The 16,110-nt window shown below is 50.7% G+C and overlaps 1 protein-coding gene across 3 annotated transcripts in view; it reads left to right on the plus strand.

Moving 5' to 3' along the window:
- Positions 1 to 16,110, plus strand: part of EYA2 (EYA transcriptional coactivator and phosphatase 2) — a 170,414-nt gene that overhangs the window by 150,810 nt on the left and 3,494 nt on the right. For 2 of the 3 annotated variants that reach the window (XM_068987109.1, XM_068987110.1), the window contains 4 exons: positions 2,531 to 2,691; positions 5,301 to 5,415; positions 6,654 to 6,775; positions 8,929 to 9,029. In XM_068987109.1, the coding sequence (XP_068843210.1) occupies positions 2,531 to 2,691; positions 5,301 to 5,415; positions 6,654 to 6,775; positions 8,929 to 9,029 (499 nt within the window). The remainder of the gene's footprint in view (positions 1 to 2,530; positions 2,692 to 5,300; positions 5,416 to 6,653; positions 6,776 to 8,928; positions 9,030 to 16,110) is intronic. The other variant, XM_068987111.1, reaches the window with a different exon arrangement.

Consider the following 16,110-nt stretch of genomic DNA (forward strand, 5'->3'; position numbering starts at 1 on the left):
AAAAGTGTCAGTTCTACAAAAGAGGAGTCCTGATGGGATAAAGTCACATAGCCCCCTTTTCCCTCAGGTTAAGAATGTGCTCACAAAGTGCCCAGCACAGTGAGTAATCCTTACTAAATGGCTCTCTGTCCCTTTGATTAGATGTTGTCTGCTCCCTTTTACTAGTTGGGCGTATTTTATTTCTCTTTCGCCCCTGATCACCGCCACCCAAGGGAGGGTCTGAGAAAAAAGCGACAGCAACACCTCTGTGTAACAAACCCAGCGGCATCTTTCTGGAAAAGAGGCAGGACTGCATAATTTCCCCTTCCAGCCCTCAGGGGAGCTGGTCCCAGCTTGTGCAGAACTTCTGGGGCCAGCATCCACTGTGCCAGACCCGCTGGGGAGTCTCCCTTGTGGTTCAGGGATGGTGGGGAGGAGAGTCTGTGCTACACAGAGCAGGGTGGGCAGGTTAACCTGAGAGCCTCTGGGAGACACAGGTGTCAGATCTGGGACTAGAGTCATGCAAACAAGTTGTTAGAACTGCCACATCTTATCTCCATGCAGAAAACATTTTTTTAGTAATCTTCTCAATATCTCAGAAGTTACTATATTAAATACCACATTATCAAGCTAGTGCTCGAACAAGTTAATTACACACAATCTGTTTTGGTTTTTTTTTTTTTTTTTTTTTTGGTCATGCTACACAGCTTAGGAGATCTTAGTTCCCTGACCAGGGATTGAACCCACACCCTCAGCAATGAAAGCATGGAATCCTAACCACTGGGCCACTAGGGAATTTCTCATCTTTTTAAATCTGAGTAATTCAGTAAAGAGCAGAGCAGAGACTGTGATCACCCCTGTTCGAATCTACCATCTCCAACTCACCACTTGCTGATATTATGACTTACTTGCTTCCAATCTTGTACACACTCACAAATGTCTGTGAAAAATGACCCAGGTGAATGTGTGTGCGTGTGTGTGCGTGTGTGTGTGTGTTTATGGCCATATGGGCAAGAATTTGTCTGAAGAACAGCTTCTGTCAGCCCGTTGGTATCTCTGGGATTGTCCATCCTCCTCTGGAGAGAATCCCAGCATCTGCAGCTGAGCCCTTTCGCATTAAGAGGACCCCCGTCAGTGTCCTCCTGGGCCGCCTGCCCCAGTGGTGAAATTAGCTTTCAAATTTGAGCCATCAGCAAAGCATCTCTGTGGATCCTGCACGGGTTTTGTTGTCACCAGTTCAATATTCAGGCTGAGCCCCACGCACAGGAGAGAATGACCCAGCACTTCCCATTTCCAAATTCCCTTTTCTCTGTGGCAGCACTTGCGTTGAACTGGGGATACCTAAGGTACAATTCCCCAGTGTTGTTTCACCCCTAGTGCATCGTATCTCCACCCTCAAACCCATCACAGAGAGTCCAGAAACAAAAAAATAATAGGAGGCGATAAACGTCAGCCAGCCACCCCCACCCCCCACCCCCGCCACTGAGAGGCCCTGGGACCACGCTGAACTGCTCCCACCCCACACCCAGGCTTTTTCTCTCTGAAGAGACCTTCACTTCGGAAGTTTTTGGTCTGCACATTGCCTTGTGACGTCCCGTGATTTTGCAGACCTGCACCAGGCTTCCAGTGGAGGGAAAGAAAATGATGTTCCGTGAGAGGTGGGGTTTTCCTTCCCACGCTCTAGCTGCTGTAGGTGACGAATCACCCACAATTCCCCCTTCTGGTTCCCAGCTGCCACTCCTGTCATTGACTTCCTGTGATGCTCTGACACGTCCCCAGGGCATGGTTCGTGCTGACAGAGGGTTCTGTCTGCAAAGTACCAGCAGTCGACTCTGCCTGATTTTTTCATTTTTGGCTTCAGCGTTGTGCACAGGCTTTCTCCAGTTGGGGCAAGCAGGGGCTCGTCCTCCTCGCAGAGCACAGGCTTCTCGTTGAGGGGGCTTCTCCTGTTGTGGAGCACAGGCTCTACACTGCGGGCTCAGTCGCTGTGGCCTGGGGGGCTTATCTGCTCTATAGCACGTGGGATCTTCTGGGACCAGGGATTGAACCTGTGTCCCCCGCACTGACAAGTGGATTTCCAACCACTGGACCACCAGAGACGTCTGACTCTGCCTAGTTTAAAAGATAAAATTAGCGTGGGGAATGCCTATGGAAAGATACAGAGACGCTCACAGCAGAGGAAGAAAGGGTTAGCCGGCAGGCCTTTTGAGGCATGTGAGGCAGGGCAGATTTGGGGATCAAAGTGCTTTCCTTGGCTTGGCCACTGCATGCAGGGAACAGAATGACTGCCCCTCAAAACAAGAAGACAGAGATGTTCTTTGATACCAGAAAGAAAGAGAATGGATGCTGACTCGGCACGAGCTCAGGAGGCCACCGTTGTTTGGGAAGTTAATGAAAGCCCTGACGCTGCTTCTCCCAGAACGCAGATACTCAGAGCATCCTCGCACGTTCGGGGACACAGCCAGACAGTAGCCCACCCACGGGTCTCCTGGTGAGAAGCTCCCACCTCCCCACAGTAACGCTGTCTCTTCTCCCTCTGCCGCCTCCCCAGCACCTACAACTTCTCCGCCGACGGCTTCCACAGTTCGGCCCCGGGAGCCAACCTGTGCCTGGGCTCCGGCGTGCACGGCGGCGTGGACTGGATGAGGAAGCTGGCCTTCCGCTACCGGCGGGTGAAGGAGATGTACAACACCTACAAGAACAACGTCGGCGGTGAGCGGGCCGGGGGGAGGGCCGCCCACGGCGCTCAGAGGGTCTGCCTGCCTGGGCCCGGGGCGCACCCCCCGGACCAAAGGGAACTCATCGAGAGTGGACGCTGTCGCTCACACCCCACCTGTGCGGCGCCAGGCTCCGAGAGGCCCACAGACCCTAGCTCACCCGGGGCGGCCCTCGTGGCGGCCTCTGGAGAGCACTAGGACCTCGTCACCCCCACTTTGGGTCTGGGGAGGCTGAGGAAGAGATGACGTGTCCTGCCCGTGCATGATCACGCCTCCGGCCCCGCTGCGGTTCTCCACCTCTGGTCCTCGGGCCAGCAGCATCAGGGTCACCGGGAGGCTCCTTGGAAATGCAGATTCTCTGGCCCCCACCTCAGACCTATCAGATCAGCAGCTCTGGGGTGGGCCTGGCCCTTTGCATCTTGACTGGCCCTCCAGGTGATTCTGATGCTTGTTGAAAGCTTGAGGGCCACGGGCTTCAGCCCTCACTACTCAGACTGTGGCCCCTGGAGCAGCCACATGAGCATCACCTGGGAGCTGGTAAGAAATGTAGACGCCCAGGCCCCTCCCAAGGCAACCGAGTCAGAGCTGTGTCTTTAACAAGACTCCCAGGTGATTCGTGAAAACACTGGTTCGCAAGCTTGGCTCATATTGGAACCCCCTGAGGAATTTCCCCTTCGGCTTTCCTTGGCCTGGCTGCCGCTTGGCTTTGGGACTTACTGAGTTCCCTGCATGATTCTACTGTGCAGCCAAGTCGTGAAAGCCACCAGCTTCAGTGGCAGGACAGCATTGGTTTATCACACTAAACAAGAAATCTGGAAGGGGCTGGAGGCAGGGTGGGTTCACCAGTGACCGGGCCCTTGATCACTATTTCTGGAATTCTCTAGGCCTTTGACTCTTAACAGTTGAGGCTGCTTCTTCCCCGGGAGGCACATGGGGATGTTTTTGATTATCACGATGTCTCTAACCAGCTACTAGCCGCTAAAGGGAATTAGATTTGAGTAGGCGGATAATAGAATCTGTCATCTACACCTTGACCCCATTCCCGGAAAGAATAGAGTCCCAGGAAGAATTCAGGGTCTCCAACTGGACAGAATCCACTTCTTGTCCCAGCGCTGCCACTTTCTAACTCTCTGAGCCTTAGTTTCTTAAGTCTGTGCAATGGGGATAAAAATAATCCTGCTTCCCTAGTGACTGAAAGGTTTGTTGTTGATGCATACAAAAGGCGGGACTGTGTGCCTGGAATGCAGCAGGCACTCAGTAAACAGTAGCATTTATTACTAGTTCCTTTCAGTTTCGCTTGAGAGTCTTAGATTCTTCTCTGTTTGCTTTCTGCAGGTAGAGCATCAATTCTTCAGGACAGATTTTCTGCCTTGTCTGAGGCTGCAGTCCTGACAACGGGAAATGTTTATTGAGCATTTCCTCCATGCTAGGCTCTGTTATGAAGGTTTTTTTGCTCTTCACAACACCTCTGTAATGTAGCAGCTTTCTTTTAACTAATTTTTTATTGATTTATTTTGGCCTGTGCCGGGTCTTCGTTGCTGCACGGGCTTTTTCTCTAGTTGCAGAGAGCAGGGGGCAGCTCTCGCGTTGTGATGCAAGGGCTTCTCGTGGCAGTGGCTTCTCCTTGCAGAGCGCAGGCTCAGTAGTCGCGGCCCCCCCCGCCCCCCCAGGCTCTAGAGCGCAGGCTCAGTAGTTGTGGCGCATGGGCTTAGTTGCCTCGTGGCAGGTGGAATCTTCCCAGATCAGGGATCGAACCTGTGTCTCCCACGCAGGTAGACGGATTCTTCACACCAGGGAAGCCAGGTATCAGTTTTTGTCACGCATGTTGTATGAAGGTGGAAACTGCGGTCAGAGAGTCTCACAGCCCAGGCGACAGAGCCAGTCCTGGGCCGGTGACTTCACCTCTGCCCACACTTTGTGGCCTCTCACATCCAAGCCTGTCATCTGCAGGAGGGAAGCAGAGAGCTTCGGGGTCGGCCCTGCCTGCTCACCCATCTCTGCACGCAGACAGAAGGAAGTGGGTGTGCTTGGAGTAGGAAGGAAGTGGGTGTGCTTGGAGTAGGGGCGACAGGGACCGAGTCAGCCAACAGAGGCCCTCGGGTCGTCATTCAAGCTAAGCCCCAGGAAATGCCCAGGGCTTCTGTTGGGCTGTTCTGCTTTCCCATCAGCTCAGGGGAAATTATCTGATGTATCAACAGGCAAGGAGCTGGCGGCTGGCAGAACACCGCTGCCCAGCCCCTTCCTGCTGCCCCGCCCCCAGCTATTTCTGCATCACAGAACCAGCCCAGTGAGGGCTGCGGCCGCCAGCCCGGGGGTCACCATAGACGGCAGCATCCTAAGGGTTTCAGTAGGTGTATCTGGAAAAGAGCAAGATACCGGATGTAAAGAGAAAATGCTTAATAAGTCAGCATCTGGGAGGCAGTGAATGATGATCCATTGAGCCTATCAGTCAATCTCAAAATAAAATTTAGCTCACTGGATTGAAGTTGACCTTGGGTGTCACCTGACTTGAAACCTCAAAGTACAGTAGCTAGACTCCCTTTCCGTCACCCTACTACCCCAGACCTCTAAAATGATAACTGTGTTTTTTGGTTTTGTCCACAGGCTTGATAGGAGCTCCCAAAAGAGAGACCTGGCTGCAGCTCAGAGCCGAGCTGGAAGCTCTGACCGACCTCTGGCTGACCCACTCTCTGAAGGCACTAAACCTCATCAATTCCCGGTAGGTGGGAGCCCCCGTGTCTCTTTGTGCCACTGAACTTTCTCCCATTCGAGGCTGGTGGCCCCTTCACTTCCACACTGGGACAATCGAGCTCTCCAAATTCTCCCTGGCACACTTTCCAGCCATTTGATAAAGCTGGGATGTACCAGGCACCATGGACACCTTGTCCCATAGAGGAGCAGATAGCTGCAGAGACTCAAGCAGGGGCCAGCAGAGCTAAAGACTTTTGTCCGTAGGTCTGTCTTCTCCCGTCCACTCTTGCCCACAACACCCTGCAGCCACAACATTGCCCTGTGAAAACCATTTTATAGGATGCCACAGTTTACCTGGTGGGCCCTTAGTGAGGTCAGGGGAGTCCAGTTTCATTCTGCTGCTGCTGCTAAGTCACTTTAGTCGTGTCCAACTCTGTGTGACCCCATAGACGGCAGCCCACCAGGCTCCCCCATCCCTGGGATTCTCCAGGCAAGAACACTGGAGTGGGGTGCCATTTCCTTCTCCAATGCATGAAAGTGAAAAGTGAAAGTGAAGTCGCTCAGTCATGTCCGACTCTTCGCGACCCCATGGACTGCAGCCCACCAGGCTCCTCCATCCATGGGATTCTCCAGGCAAGAGTACTGGAGTGGGGTGCCATCGCCTTCTCCGAGTTTCATCCTAGGCCTCCTAATAAATTGCCTCTTGCTGTTAAAAACAAACAAAAAAAAAATCACCTGCAGCAGAGAACAAATTACTCTGTACCAACATCAGAATTCTTGTGACCCAACATATGGTTACAAAATGGCAGCCCATGAGCTGAATCCACCCTACTGATGCATTTTGTCTGATACACATTTGGCCCCAAAGACAGGGAAGGTTAATCCATAACTGCAGGTTTTGAGGATGTCCGGTGTCAGAACTCGCACGTGCTTTCCAGTCCTTACGCCAGGCCTCACGTCTCTGCTCTCCTACACTTGTTCTGTACCACTCAGGTACATTTCCAGTAGGTCCCTGCAGCTATTTTAGTGACCCTTTCTATAAACATTGGCTTTGTAAATAGAAGTATACTTGTATTCAATTGTAATGTGTCAGGAGGCTTAAAAGAGAGGAATGGCTGGAGGATCCTGGAGCTCCATCCACCCTCACCTGAAGATGACTTAGCCAGAGCCTCCAAACCGCACCAGAATTCCCACCGACTCCAGGCTCAGCTACTAAACTCCTTGCGCTATCCTGGAGTTCTGACCCACAGTCTTCTCTGTCCTCAGGCCCAACTGTGTCAACGTGCTGGTCACCACCACTCAACTAATTCCCGCCCTGGCCAAAGTCCTGCTGTACGGATTGGGTTCTGTGTTTCCTATTGAGAACATCTACAGTGCAACCAAGACAGGTAGGGGAGCCTAGACGTACAGCGGGGAGGGTAAGGTCAACTTTGCCTGCTGGGATGAGAGGCTTACTGACACCAGGGAAGTTAAAGAATTTGTCCAGAGACATGACGAAATTCCCCAAACCACCCTCATAACCCACTGGGATTAACCTCTGCTTCTAGAGAAATTGCTTAGTTTTGCAGTTTTCCAAAGTATATTAGTAAGATATGCACAAAGCTGCTATTAACAAATACTCGCAAATACAAGGGTTTAATTACATTAGTGCATGTGTGTGCGCGAAGTTGCTTTAGTCGTGTCTGACTCTTTGCAACCCTGTGGACCACAGCCGGCCAGGCTCTTCTGTCCGTGGGATTCTCCAGGCAAGAATACTGGAGTGGGTTGCCGTGCCCTCCTCCAGGGGATCTTCCTGACCCAGGGATCGAACCCGCATCTCTTTCATCTCCTGCATTGGCAGGCGGGTTTGATCCCTGGGCGGGTTCTTTACCAGTAGCCCCACCTTTGGGAAGACCCTAATTACATGAGGGCCAAAGCTAATTTCTCTCAGATGTCGACCAGACCAGAGGCGAGTGATCCAGGCTGATGGGGTGATTCTGTTCATACTCACCCAGGAAGCCAGGTTCTTCCCATTTTTCCCATCATCATCCCTTCTAATTTTATTCTCATGTATATGGTCAAATCAGAATCTGCCATATTGTTATTCTAGGTTATGGGAAGGGAGAAAAGAGCAAGGGGAAGGGGTGATACACCTCCAGTATTCTAAAAATAACACTGGGGTGGGGTTTACATCTACTCACCTATTGGCCTAGCTTAGTCACGTGGCCACAACTAGTTGCCAGGGAATCTGGGAAATGTAGTCCATAGCTAAATGACCCATAGGTAAGCCCCGGTAAAACTCGGGAAATTCTATTACTAAGGAAGAAGAGGAAAACATTTCCCACCCCAGAATGGTACATGAGGCGGATTTATTTTAGGTAGTACATTAAATAACCTAACCTTGAACCACACAGAAGACTGTCGATTTTTTAATGCTCTTTCAAGAAGAGTGTCTCAATTTAGTGTTATCCTGGTTCAACAACTCTTTCATATTTGCTAATCCCCCTTATTAACAGATAAAACACCTTAGGCTCAGAGCTTTCATCAGATAAGAGAATTCAGTAACTAGAAATGAACAGCAGCATTTGTCATCAGGACAAGTAATATTGGTTTTTCTGGGGTAGGGGTAGAGGGCACTGTGTCTTGATTTGTGTGTGTGTGTGTGCGCGTATGTATCACCTAATAATGTATAATAATACAAAATCTAGTTAAGATGTTTTTGATGAGACATTTTTACCTGTGGTTTTTTTTTTTTCTGGAGAAAAAATCAATTTATAATATATACTTTGGAAGCATTTCCTTAGAGCAGAGCCTTTACTAACATTCTAGACCAGAGATGGCACTGGATGTCCTTCAGTGCTCAGGGCGGCAAAGCAATTAGCCAGCCCAAAACGTCAGGAGCACCGAGGCTGAGAAACGCTGATAGAAGTGAAGCGCTCAGCAGGCGCCAGCAGAGTCACAGCTGTCACTATTAGCACGCTTCTCGTTATGATGGTAGTTCCTAAACTTGCCGACCAGGTCAGGATGAGCTAAGGTCTGAATTCAGTGTGCCAGGATTGATGCTACTGCCTGGCCCCCTGGGACGAAGGAAAACATGAAAAGAACATCTACACAAAGCAAGAGAAAAACAAACAGCGGAATCGCGCGAGGGCCACTCTGGCACCGGGCTGCCCACCCTCGGACACGTGAAGCCCGACACTTCCGCTTCCTAACCCTGGGACCCTGGGCAGATCGCCTCACCTCTCGGGGCTTCATGTCTAACTTGTAAAACGGGTCCATCACTCTTACACCAGACAGCTGCACAGACACCAGAGTGTGTTTCAAACCCCTGTTCTGCCTTTCTGCCGGGTCCCCGTGGACCAGTCTCTTAACCACTCTGGGCCTCTGGCTTGTCATCCCGTCGCCTGGGGACAGGGACACCTCCAGGTTTGCTCGAGGATGAAATGATTCATCCCAGGTCCTTAGGAAGACAGCTGCACGAAGTAAGCTCTTAATTAGCGGTGATTATTCACTGCAGCCCCGGGTCCTCACCGAGCATCCTCCTTTCCTTCTGTGCATGCAGGGAAGGAGAGCTGCTTCGAGAGGATAATGCAGAGGTTCGGCAGAAAGGCCGTCTACATCGTGATCGGCGATGGTGTGGAAGAGGAGCAGGGAGCCAAAAAGGTACTTCCTCCACGCAGCTCTCAGGGCGCTTCCCCCTCCTCTGTTGAGCCTGTCTCCTTTCCAGGCTCTTTGGTCTCAGGTCCACGCCCACTCAGAAATCGCAGAAGCATCCTGAGTCATTTCCTTCTGCAAATCCCCGCTCCGTGCCTTTGGCTGCCGCCCCTGGTAGCCTTGTGTTGTTTCTGGGACAACTGCTCAGGAGCCCAGAGACCCTCCGTCAGGGCAGGCTGGTGGGGGAGCTGGTGCACGTGTGTGTGTTTTATTTAATACTCACTGATCATATGTTCCAGGAACCCTTCCCAGTTAATAAAGACAGCATTAAGCTAATGAAAAAGAAAATCCTGCTTTTGTGATCTCAGGCCCATGAGGAGACGGGCAGGGGGGTTCTGGTGGCCGCAGCTCTGTTCTTGGAAAAGAAACAGCTGCTAAAGTCCGGGGTCTGGACCTGTCAACGGCATCCCAGAGAGCCTGCCACCCCCCCACCCAGAGGCCTGGAAAGCAGATTGTTAATGTCACAGAGCTTAATTTGGGGGAACTGGCTTCCCCCTTCCTGCCTCAGAAACAGATTCTAAGGAAATGCAAAAATTTTTAGGGTCTCAGCGGATGAAACCCACAAGAAGATGGAAGGTCCTGAGACAGGGGCTCGGAAGAGGGGAAGCTTAGTAGGCTTTGCATATACCGGTCCAGCCTCCTGGAAGGCTCCTCCCTTTTCCTTCCTTGCTCCTCCCCTTGCTCTTCCAGACTCATCCTTTTCCAGCCTCAGCCTCCCTCCAGAGGAGGCTTTCCCTCCCAGCTCCCACTCCCACCTTCCAGCTCAGTGAGGCCTGCCTGCACTTCCCTCCCCCAGCTCTCCATATTCCTCCTCCAAGGCCTTATCCCCTCTAGTCATTAGCTGAGCACCTACTGTGTGCCGGCCTCTCTTGCAGGCGCTATGCCTGGGCAGTGAGCAGAACACACAGGTCATCTCACCCCTCACTCAGCTCACAGCCTGGGAACAAGCAGTCAGCACCTTAAGTGTAACAAGCGTGTCAGATGACCGCCAGAGCTTGGGAGAAGAGCAAAGTGGGGAGTGGAGAACAGAGGCGGCGCTAGGGGTGGGCAGGCTGGGAGTGTATGTGGTGATCAAGGCCGGCCTGGCTGCGAGGTGACGGCCGAGCGGAGGTGGGAGGAGAGGAAGTAAGCCAAGTGAGCATCCCTTAATTCAGTCGCTCAGTCGTGTCCGACTCTTTGCGACCCCATGGACTGCGGCACGCCAGGCCTCCCTGTCCATCACCAGCTCCCGGAGTTTACTCAGACTCATGTCCATCGAGTCGGTGACACCATCCAACCACCTCTTCCTCTGTCATCCCCTGAAGTCCTCCCACCTTCAATCTTTCAAGCATCAGGGTCTTTTCTCATGAGTCCATTCTTTGCATCAGGTGGCCAAAGTATTGGAGTTTCAGTTTCAGCATCAGTCCTTCCAATGAATATTCAGGACTGATCTCCTTCAGGATGGACTGGTTAGATCTCCTTGCAGTCCAAGGGACTCTCAAGAGTCTTTTCCAACACCACAGTTCAAAAGTAACTTTTCCCTCTGATGCAGTGAGCATCAGAGGGAGGGAATTTCAGGAGAGGAACCAAAGAGTTCAAAGGTCCGAAGGCTGGAGCTTCCTGCAGAGAGCCTCAGGGATGCACCAAGCAAAGGGCAGGGTGGGTTAGGCAGGTGTGGTCATGGAGGTGCCTTGGGCCTTCAGAGGGACTTCAGTTTTTACTCTGAGTACTTCTTTTTAAAGCAGATTTCTTTAACTTTAAAAATGAACTGATTTTGAGGGCCTTCTTTACCTGGCTGTCCTTACCACTGCCCCTCCAGTGGCTAAGACGCCACACTCCCAATGCAGGGACACAGGTTTGATCCCTGGTCAGGGAAGTGAGATCCACACACCACACAGCATGGCTTACATTCAATTTAGAAGAGAAAATATTAATCATAGCTATCGGGGTGACCATGAAAAAAGCAGAGCACCGAAGAATTGATGCTTTTGAACTGTGGTGTCAGAGAAGACTCATGAGAGTCCCTTGGATTGCAAGGAGATCCAAACAGTCCATCCTAAAGGAGATCAGTCCTGGGTGTTCATTGGAAGGACTGATGTTGAAGCTGAAACTCCAGTACTTTGGCCACCTGATGTGAAGAGCTGACTCATTGGAAAAGACCCTGATGCTGGGAAAGACTGAAGGCAGGAGAAGGGGATGACAGAGGATGAGATGGTTGGATGGCATCACTGACGCAATGGACATGAGTTTGAGCAAGCTCTGGGAGTTGGTGATGGACAGGGAAGCCTGACATGCTGCAGTCCATAGGGTCACAAAGAGTCGGACACAACTGAGCAAGTGAGCTGACTGACATGGATGATACATCAGGACATGACCAAAACAGTGGTGTGAACCTCATGAATTATCACATGAATCAAGGACCAGTGTGCCAGGTCAAGAGCTGGTCTCTGGTGAACCTACCTGAACCCCACTGCAGGGGTGGGAGGGGGAGTCTACAGCCCCTTTTCCAAGTTCAGACCTAACTGAGAAGAACTTCTGCCCAAGCATGTGACAGCGATCAAAATAAACTTTAACTCTGATAGAAGCAGATTGAGAACCTACTTAGGCCCCTGGTTGTGGACACCTCCCTACCTGCCCTCTGGTTCTCACCTGGAGAATGACAAGGAAGTCCATGAAGCAGTCACTGCTGTTTACTGGCCTTCTCTTGTCAAGGGGCGTTTCTTAGGACAGTGTAGCAGATGTTTTCAAACGTCTTCAAATAAGTCAACTCTTCGCATCAGGTGGCCAAAGTATTGGAGTTTCAGCTTCAACGTCAGTCCTTCCAATGAATATTCAGGGCTTATCTCCTTTAGGATGGACTGGTTGGATCTCCTTGCAGTCCAAGGGACTCTCAAGAGTCTTCTCTAACACCGCAGTTGCATCAGTTCTTCAGCACTCAGCTTTCCTTATAGTCCAACTCTCACATCCATACATGACTACTGGGAAAACCATAGCCTTGACTAGATGAACCTTTGTTGGCAAAGTAATGTCTGTGCTTTTTAATATGCTGTCTAGGTTGGTCATAACTTTCCTTCCAAGGAGTAAGCATCTCATTTGAAAAGACCCTGATCTTGCGAAAGATTGAAGGCAGAAGGAGAAGGGGACAACAGAGGATGAGATGAGTGGATGGCATCACCGACTCAATGGACATGAGTTTGAGTAAACTCCGGGAGTTGGTGATGGACAGGGAGGCATGGTGTGCTGCAGTCCATGGGGTCACAAAGAGTCAGACTGAGCGACTGAACTGACTGAGCAGATGTTTTGAAATGATCATTTACTATCCTGAAATGAAATACTAATGGATAATAAAACCCCCTTAAAATCATAATGGCCTGCCCCAGAAAAATTTAAAAAAAGAAAAAAAAACCATAGTGTCCTGGAGATCAACATCCAGTGATACAGAGAGAAATAAGGGCAGGGCCTCCCTGGTGGTCCAGGGGTTAAGACTTCGCCTTCCAGTGCAGGGGGTGCAGGTTCTATCCACAGGGGGCTAAGATCCCACATGTCTCAAGACCAAAACATAAAGCAGCAGCAGTATGGTAACAGATTCAATAAAGAGTTTAAAAATGGTCCACATCAAAAGAAATTTTTTTAAGAAATAAGGGCTAAAGTAAAAATAAAAATTAAAAAAAAGAAAGAAACAAGGGAAAGCCACTTATACTCAAGGGTTCCTCAGGTGGCGATAGTGGTAAAGAATCCACCTGCTAATGCAGGAGGCATGAGAGACACGAGGTCGATCCCTGGGTCAGGAAGGTCCCCTGGAGGAGGGCACGGCAACCCATTCTGGTATTCTTGCCTGGAGAATCCCATGCACAGAGGAGCCTGGCGGGCTACAGTGTATAGGGTCACAAAGAGCTGGACACGACTGAGCACACACACGTATTTATACTCACAATAACGTGTGCTCCAGGAGGGAAACGTTTGAGCACAGAGCCTTGCACCCAGAAGTGCTGTCACTGAGGATGCAGCCCAGCAAATGCAGGGGGACACGCGTGTGCAGCCTCGGCCACTCATAAAGCCATCGAGCTGCTGCAGCCATCACGTGATTGTTCCAAACCGCAAGGCAACCCATGGTTAGGCTCGGAGTAAACCAGAATACAGCCTTCCCCAGTTCACACAGTAATTGCAGCCCTGGAAAACATTTATTAAAAGCATGTGAAAGGTACTCTGTTTATGTGTCAAAGTGGAGTTAAGGGTCTCCACTCTGGTTATTATGAATGGGTTTGTACTTAAATATCTGGCAGAACATTTGAAAATCATTCAAGTCTAAGGTGTGTGGGATGAAGCAGGCACCTGCCCCACGTGTAGTGCCCCCCAGTCGTGACAACAGTCAAAACTCACACAGTCACTCCTAGGGGGCAGGCTGCTGCTTTGAGAACTGCCAGTCTAGGGTTGCCCTCCCTTAGAGAGCCAGGAGGAAGGGGAGCTGACAGAGATGCCTCTTGATAAACTAAAGGAGTCCCTTTTTTTTTTTTTTTTTTTTTTTGAGATCTTAGTTCTCCAGCCAGGGATCGAACCCACGCCCCCTGCAGTGGAAGCGCAGTCTTAACCCCTGGACCTCCAGGGGAGTCCTGGAGGTGCCTCTTTCAACTGTGTCCCAGGCGTCTCACAGAAACAGGTGGCCAGGGAAGCGTATTTTGCCCTAAATCCCAGCTCTGCCATTGTTGGCTGTGTGGCCTTCAGCCAGTGGCAGCCCTCTCTGAGCTGCCTTTTTAATCCATCACACCTGCAGAGAACAGACACCAAGGGGGCCAGCAGAGGAACCGTGCAGAGTTAGCCCTCAATAGCCCAAAGCAGATAGGGTTACTACTCCCTGGGGCTGCAGGAGAAAGCTAAATCCATCTTCAGAAATTCAGTGGAGGGTCTCTCTCCAGGGGAGCCAGCAGAGAAAACAGGAGTCCGAATTTGCACATAACAAAGGGGGAAGATGGAATGAGCAAAGAATCTAATTAAAAATAAGCAAAGAAGAGGGGGTTTCCCTGGTGGCTCAGTGGTAAAGAATCCACCTGCCAATGCAGGAAACACAGGATCAAACCTGGTCCGGGAGGATCCCACATGGTGCATCAAAACTGCTGAGCCCGTGTCCTAGCGCGGGAGCCTTACCTACTGAGTCCACTTGCCCTGAGTCTGTGGTCGACAACAATAGAAGCCGCTGCAATGAGAAGCCTGAACTCCACACCTGAAGAGTAGCCCCTGCCCCCTTCAGCTAGAGAGAAGCCCTCAGGGCAATGAAGACCCGACGTGGCCAAAGATAAATAAATTTTAAAAAATAAGGCAAAGAAGTTTATAAAAGAAAACAGGAGAAGTCTGACAAATAGAAGACACAAAGTAAACTGATGTCAAAAAAGCCAAATGTCATCACAATAACTGGAAATGAAGCACAAAGTCAGTGATTTTCTGACAGTTAAAAGAAAAAGCTGGCTGAATGTGAAAGATTCCTAATATAGAGAACAGTTGAAAAATACAGAAAAGGTGTTCATATGTATACTAACAATGAAAGCCAATGCAGCTATATTAATATCAAGCAAATGGATTTTAAGGTAAAAATCATTACTAAAAAATTAGAAATATAAAAGTATTCATTTGAGCTAAACTTCAGTTGCTCAGTCATTTCTGACTCTTTGCGACCCCATGAACCGCAGCACGCCAGGCCTCCCTGTCCATCACCCAACTCCCGGCGTTCACTCAAACTCATGTCCATTGAGTCGGTGATGCCATCTAGCCATCTCATCCTCTGTCATCCCCTTCTCCTCCTGCCCTCGATCCCTCCCAGCATCAGGGTCTTTTCCAGTGAGTCAACTCTTCGCATGAGGTGGCCAAAGTACTGGAGTTTCAGCTTTAGCATCAGTCCTTCCAGTGAACACCCAGGACTGATCTCCTGTAGGATGGACTGGTTGGACCTCCTTGCAGTCCAAGGGACTCTCAGGAGTCTTCTCCAACACCACAGTTCAAAAGCATCAATTCTTCGGTGCTCATCCTTCTTTACAGCCCAACTCTCACATCCATACAACTTGCAAGTACCTAATAAAATAGCTTGGGCTTCCCTGGTGGCTCAGAGGGTAAAGTGTCCGCCTGCATTGTGGGAGACCAGGGTTCAAATCCCGGAAGGAAATGGCAAGCCACTCCAGTACTCTTCCCTGGAAAATTCCACGGATGGAGGAGCCTGCTAAGCTAATGTCCATGGGACTGCACAGAGTTGCACACGACTGAGCAACTTCACAATAAAATAGCTTAAATAAGGAAAAAAACAAAATCTGCCGACTTAACAAAAACTCACCCCAGTGTCTTGTTTGGGCAAAGTCCACAGGAGTAAGTGTGTCACTGAATCCAGGCCGAGGGAGTGGGTGAGGTAGTCCCCAGCGGGGCCAGATTTTGTTCAGTGGAGTTTGCGACGCCAGAGATGCCGGCCGGCAGCTTCAACAGCGGAAAGCCGTCTCTTTCTCCCGTTCGCTGCCCACAGGGCGGGGGCAGCATCAGGGGCCCAGGCCCCTTCCGTCTTGTTGCTCTGCCAGTCCTGGTACTTCTCTTACCACACAGTCCACGACGGCTTCTCTCCCCCCTCCACATCTGCACTCCCCGCACCAGGAAAATCAAGGGGAGAGGAGAGGGGAGGACTTCCCGGCCCTTTAAGAGTACAGCGGGTACAGGTGACATCACGGCTGCTCAAATCCTATTGGCCAGATTTTTGAGTCAGGAAGTCACACCTTGCCACAAAGTGAGCTGGAAGATGTAGCCTGATTCCTAGCAAGGAAAGAAACAAAGGAAGGAAACAAGGCAGGAACATTTTCTGAGAAAGAAGGAGAGAAAGAATGTAGGGAGCCAGCCAGCAGTCTCCATCACAGCCGGCAGATGGTGGGGCTGTACATCGCAGCCTTCAGTTCAGTTCAATTGCTCAGTCGTGTCTAACTCTGGGACCCCATGGACTGCAGCACGCCAGGCCTCCCTGTCCATCACCAACTCCCGGAGTTTACTCAAACCCATGCCCATGGCATCAGTGATGCCATCCAACCAT

The sequence above is a fragment of the Capricornis sumatraensis genome, chromosome 15 (assembly GCF_032405125.1).
Source record: "Capricornis sumatraensis isolate serow.1 chromosome 15, serow.2, whole genome shotgun sequence".
Lineage (NCBI taxonomy): Eukaryota > Metazoa > Chordata > Mammalia > Artiodactyla > Bovidae > Capricornis > Capricornis sumatraensis.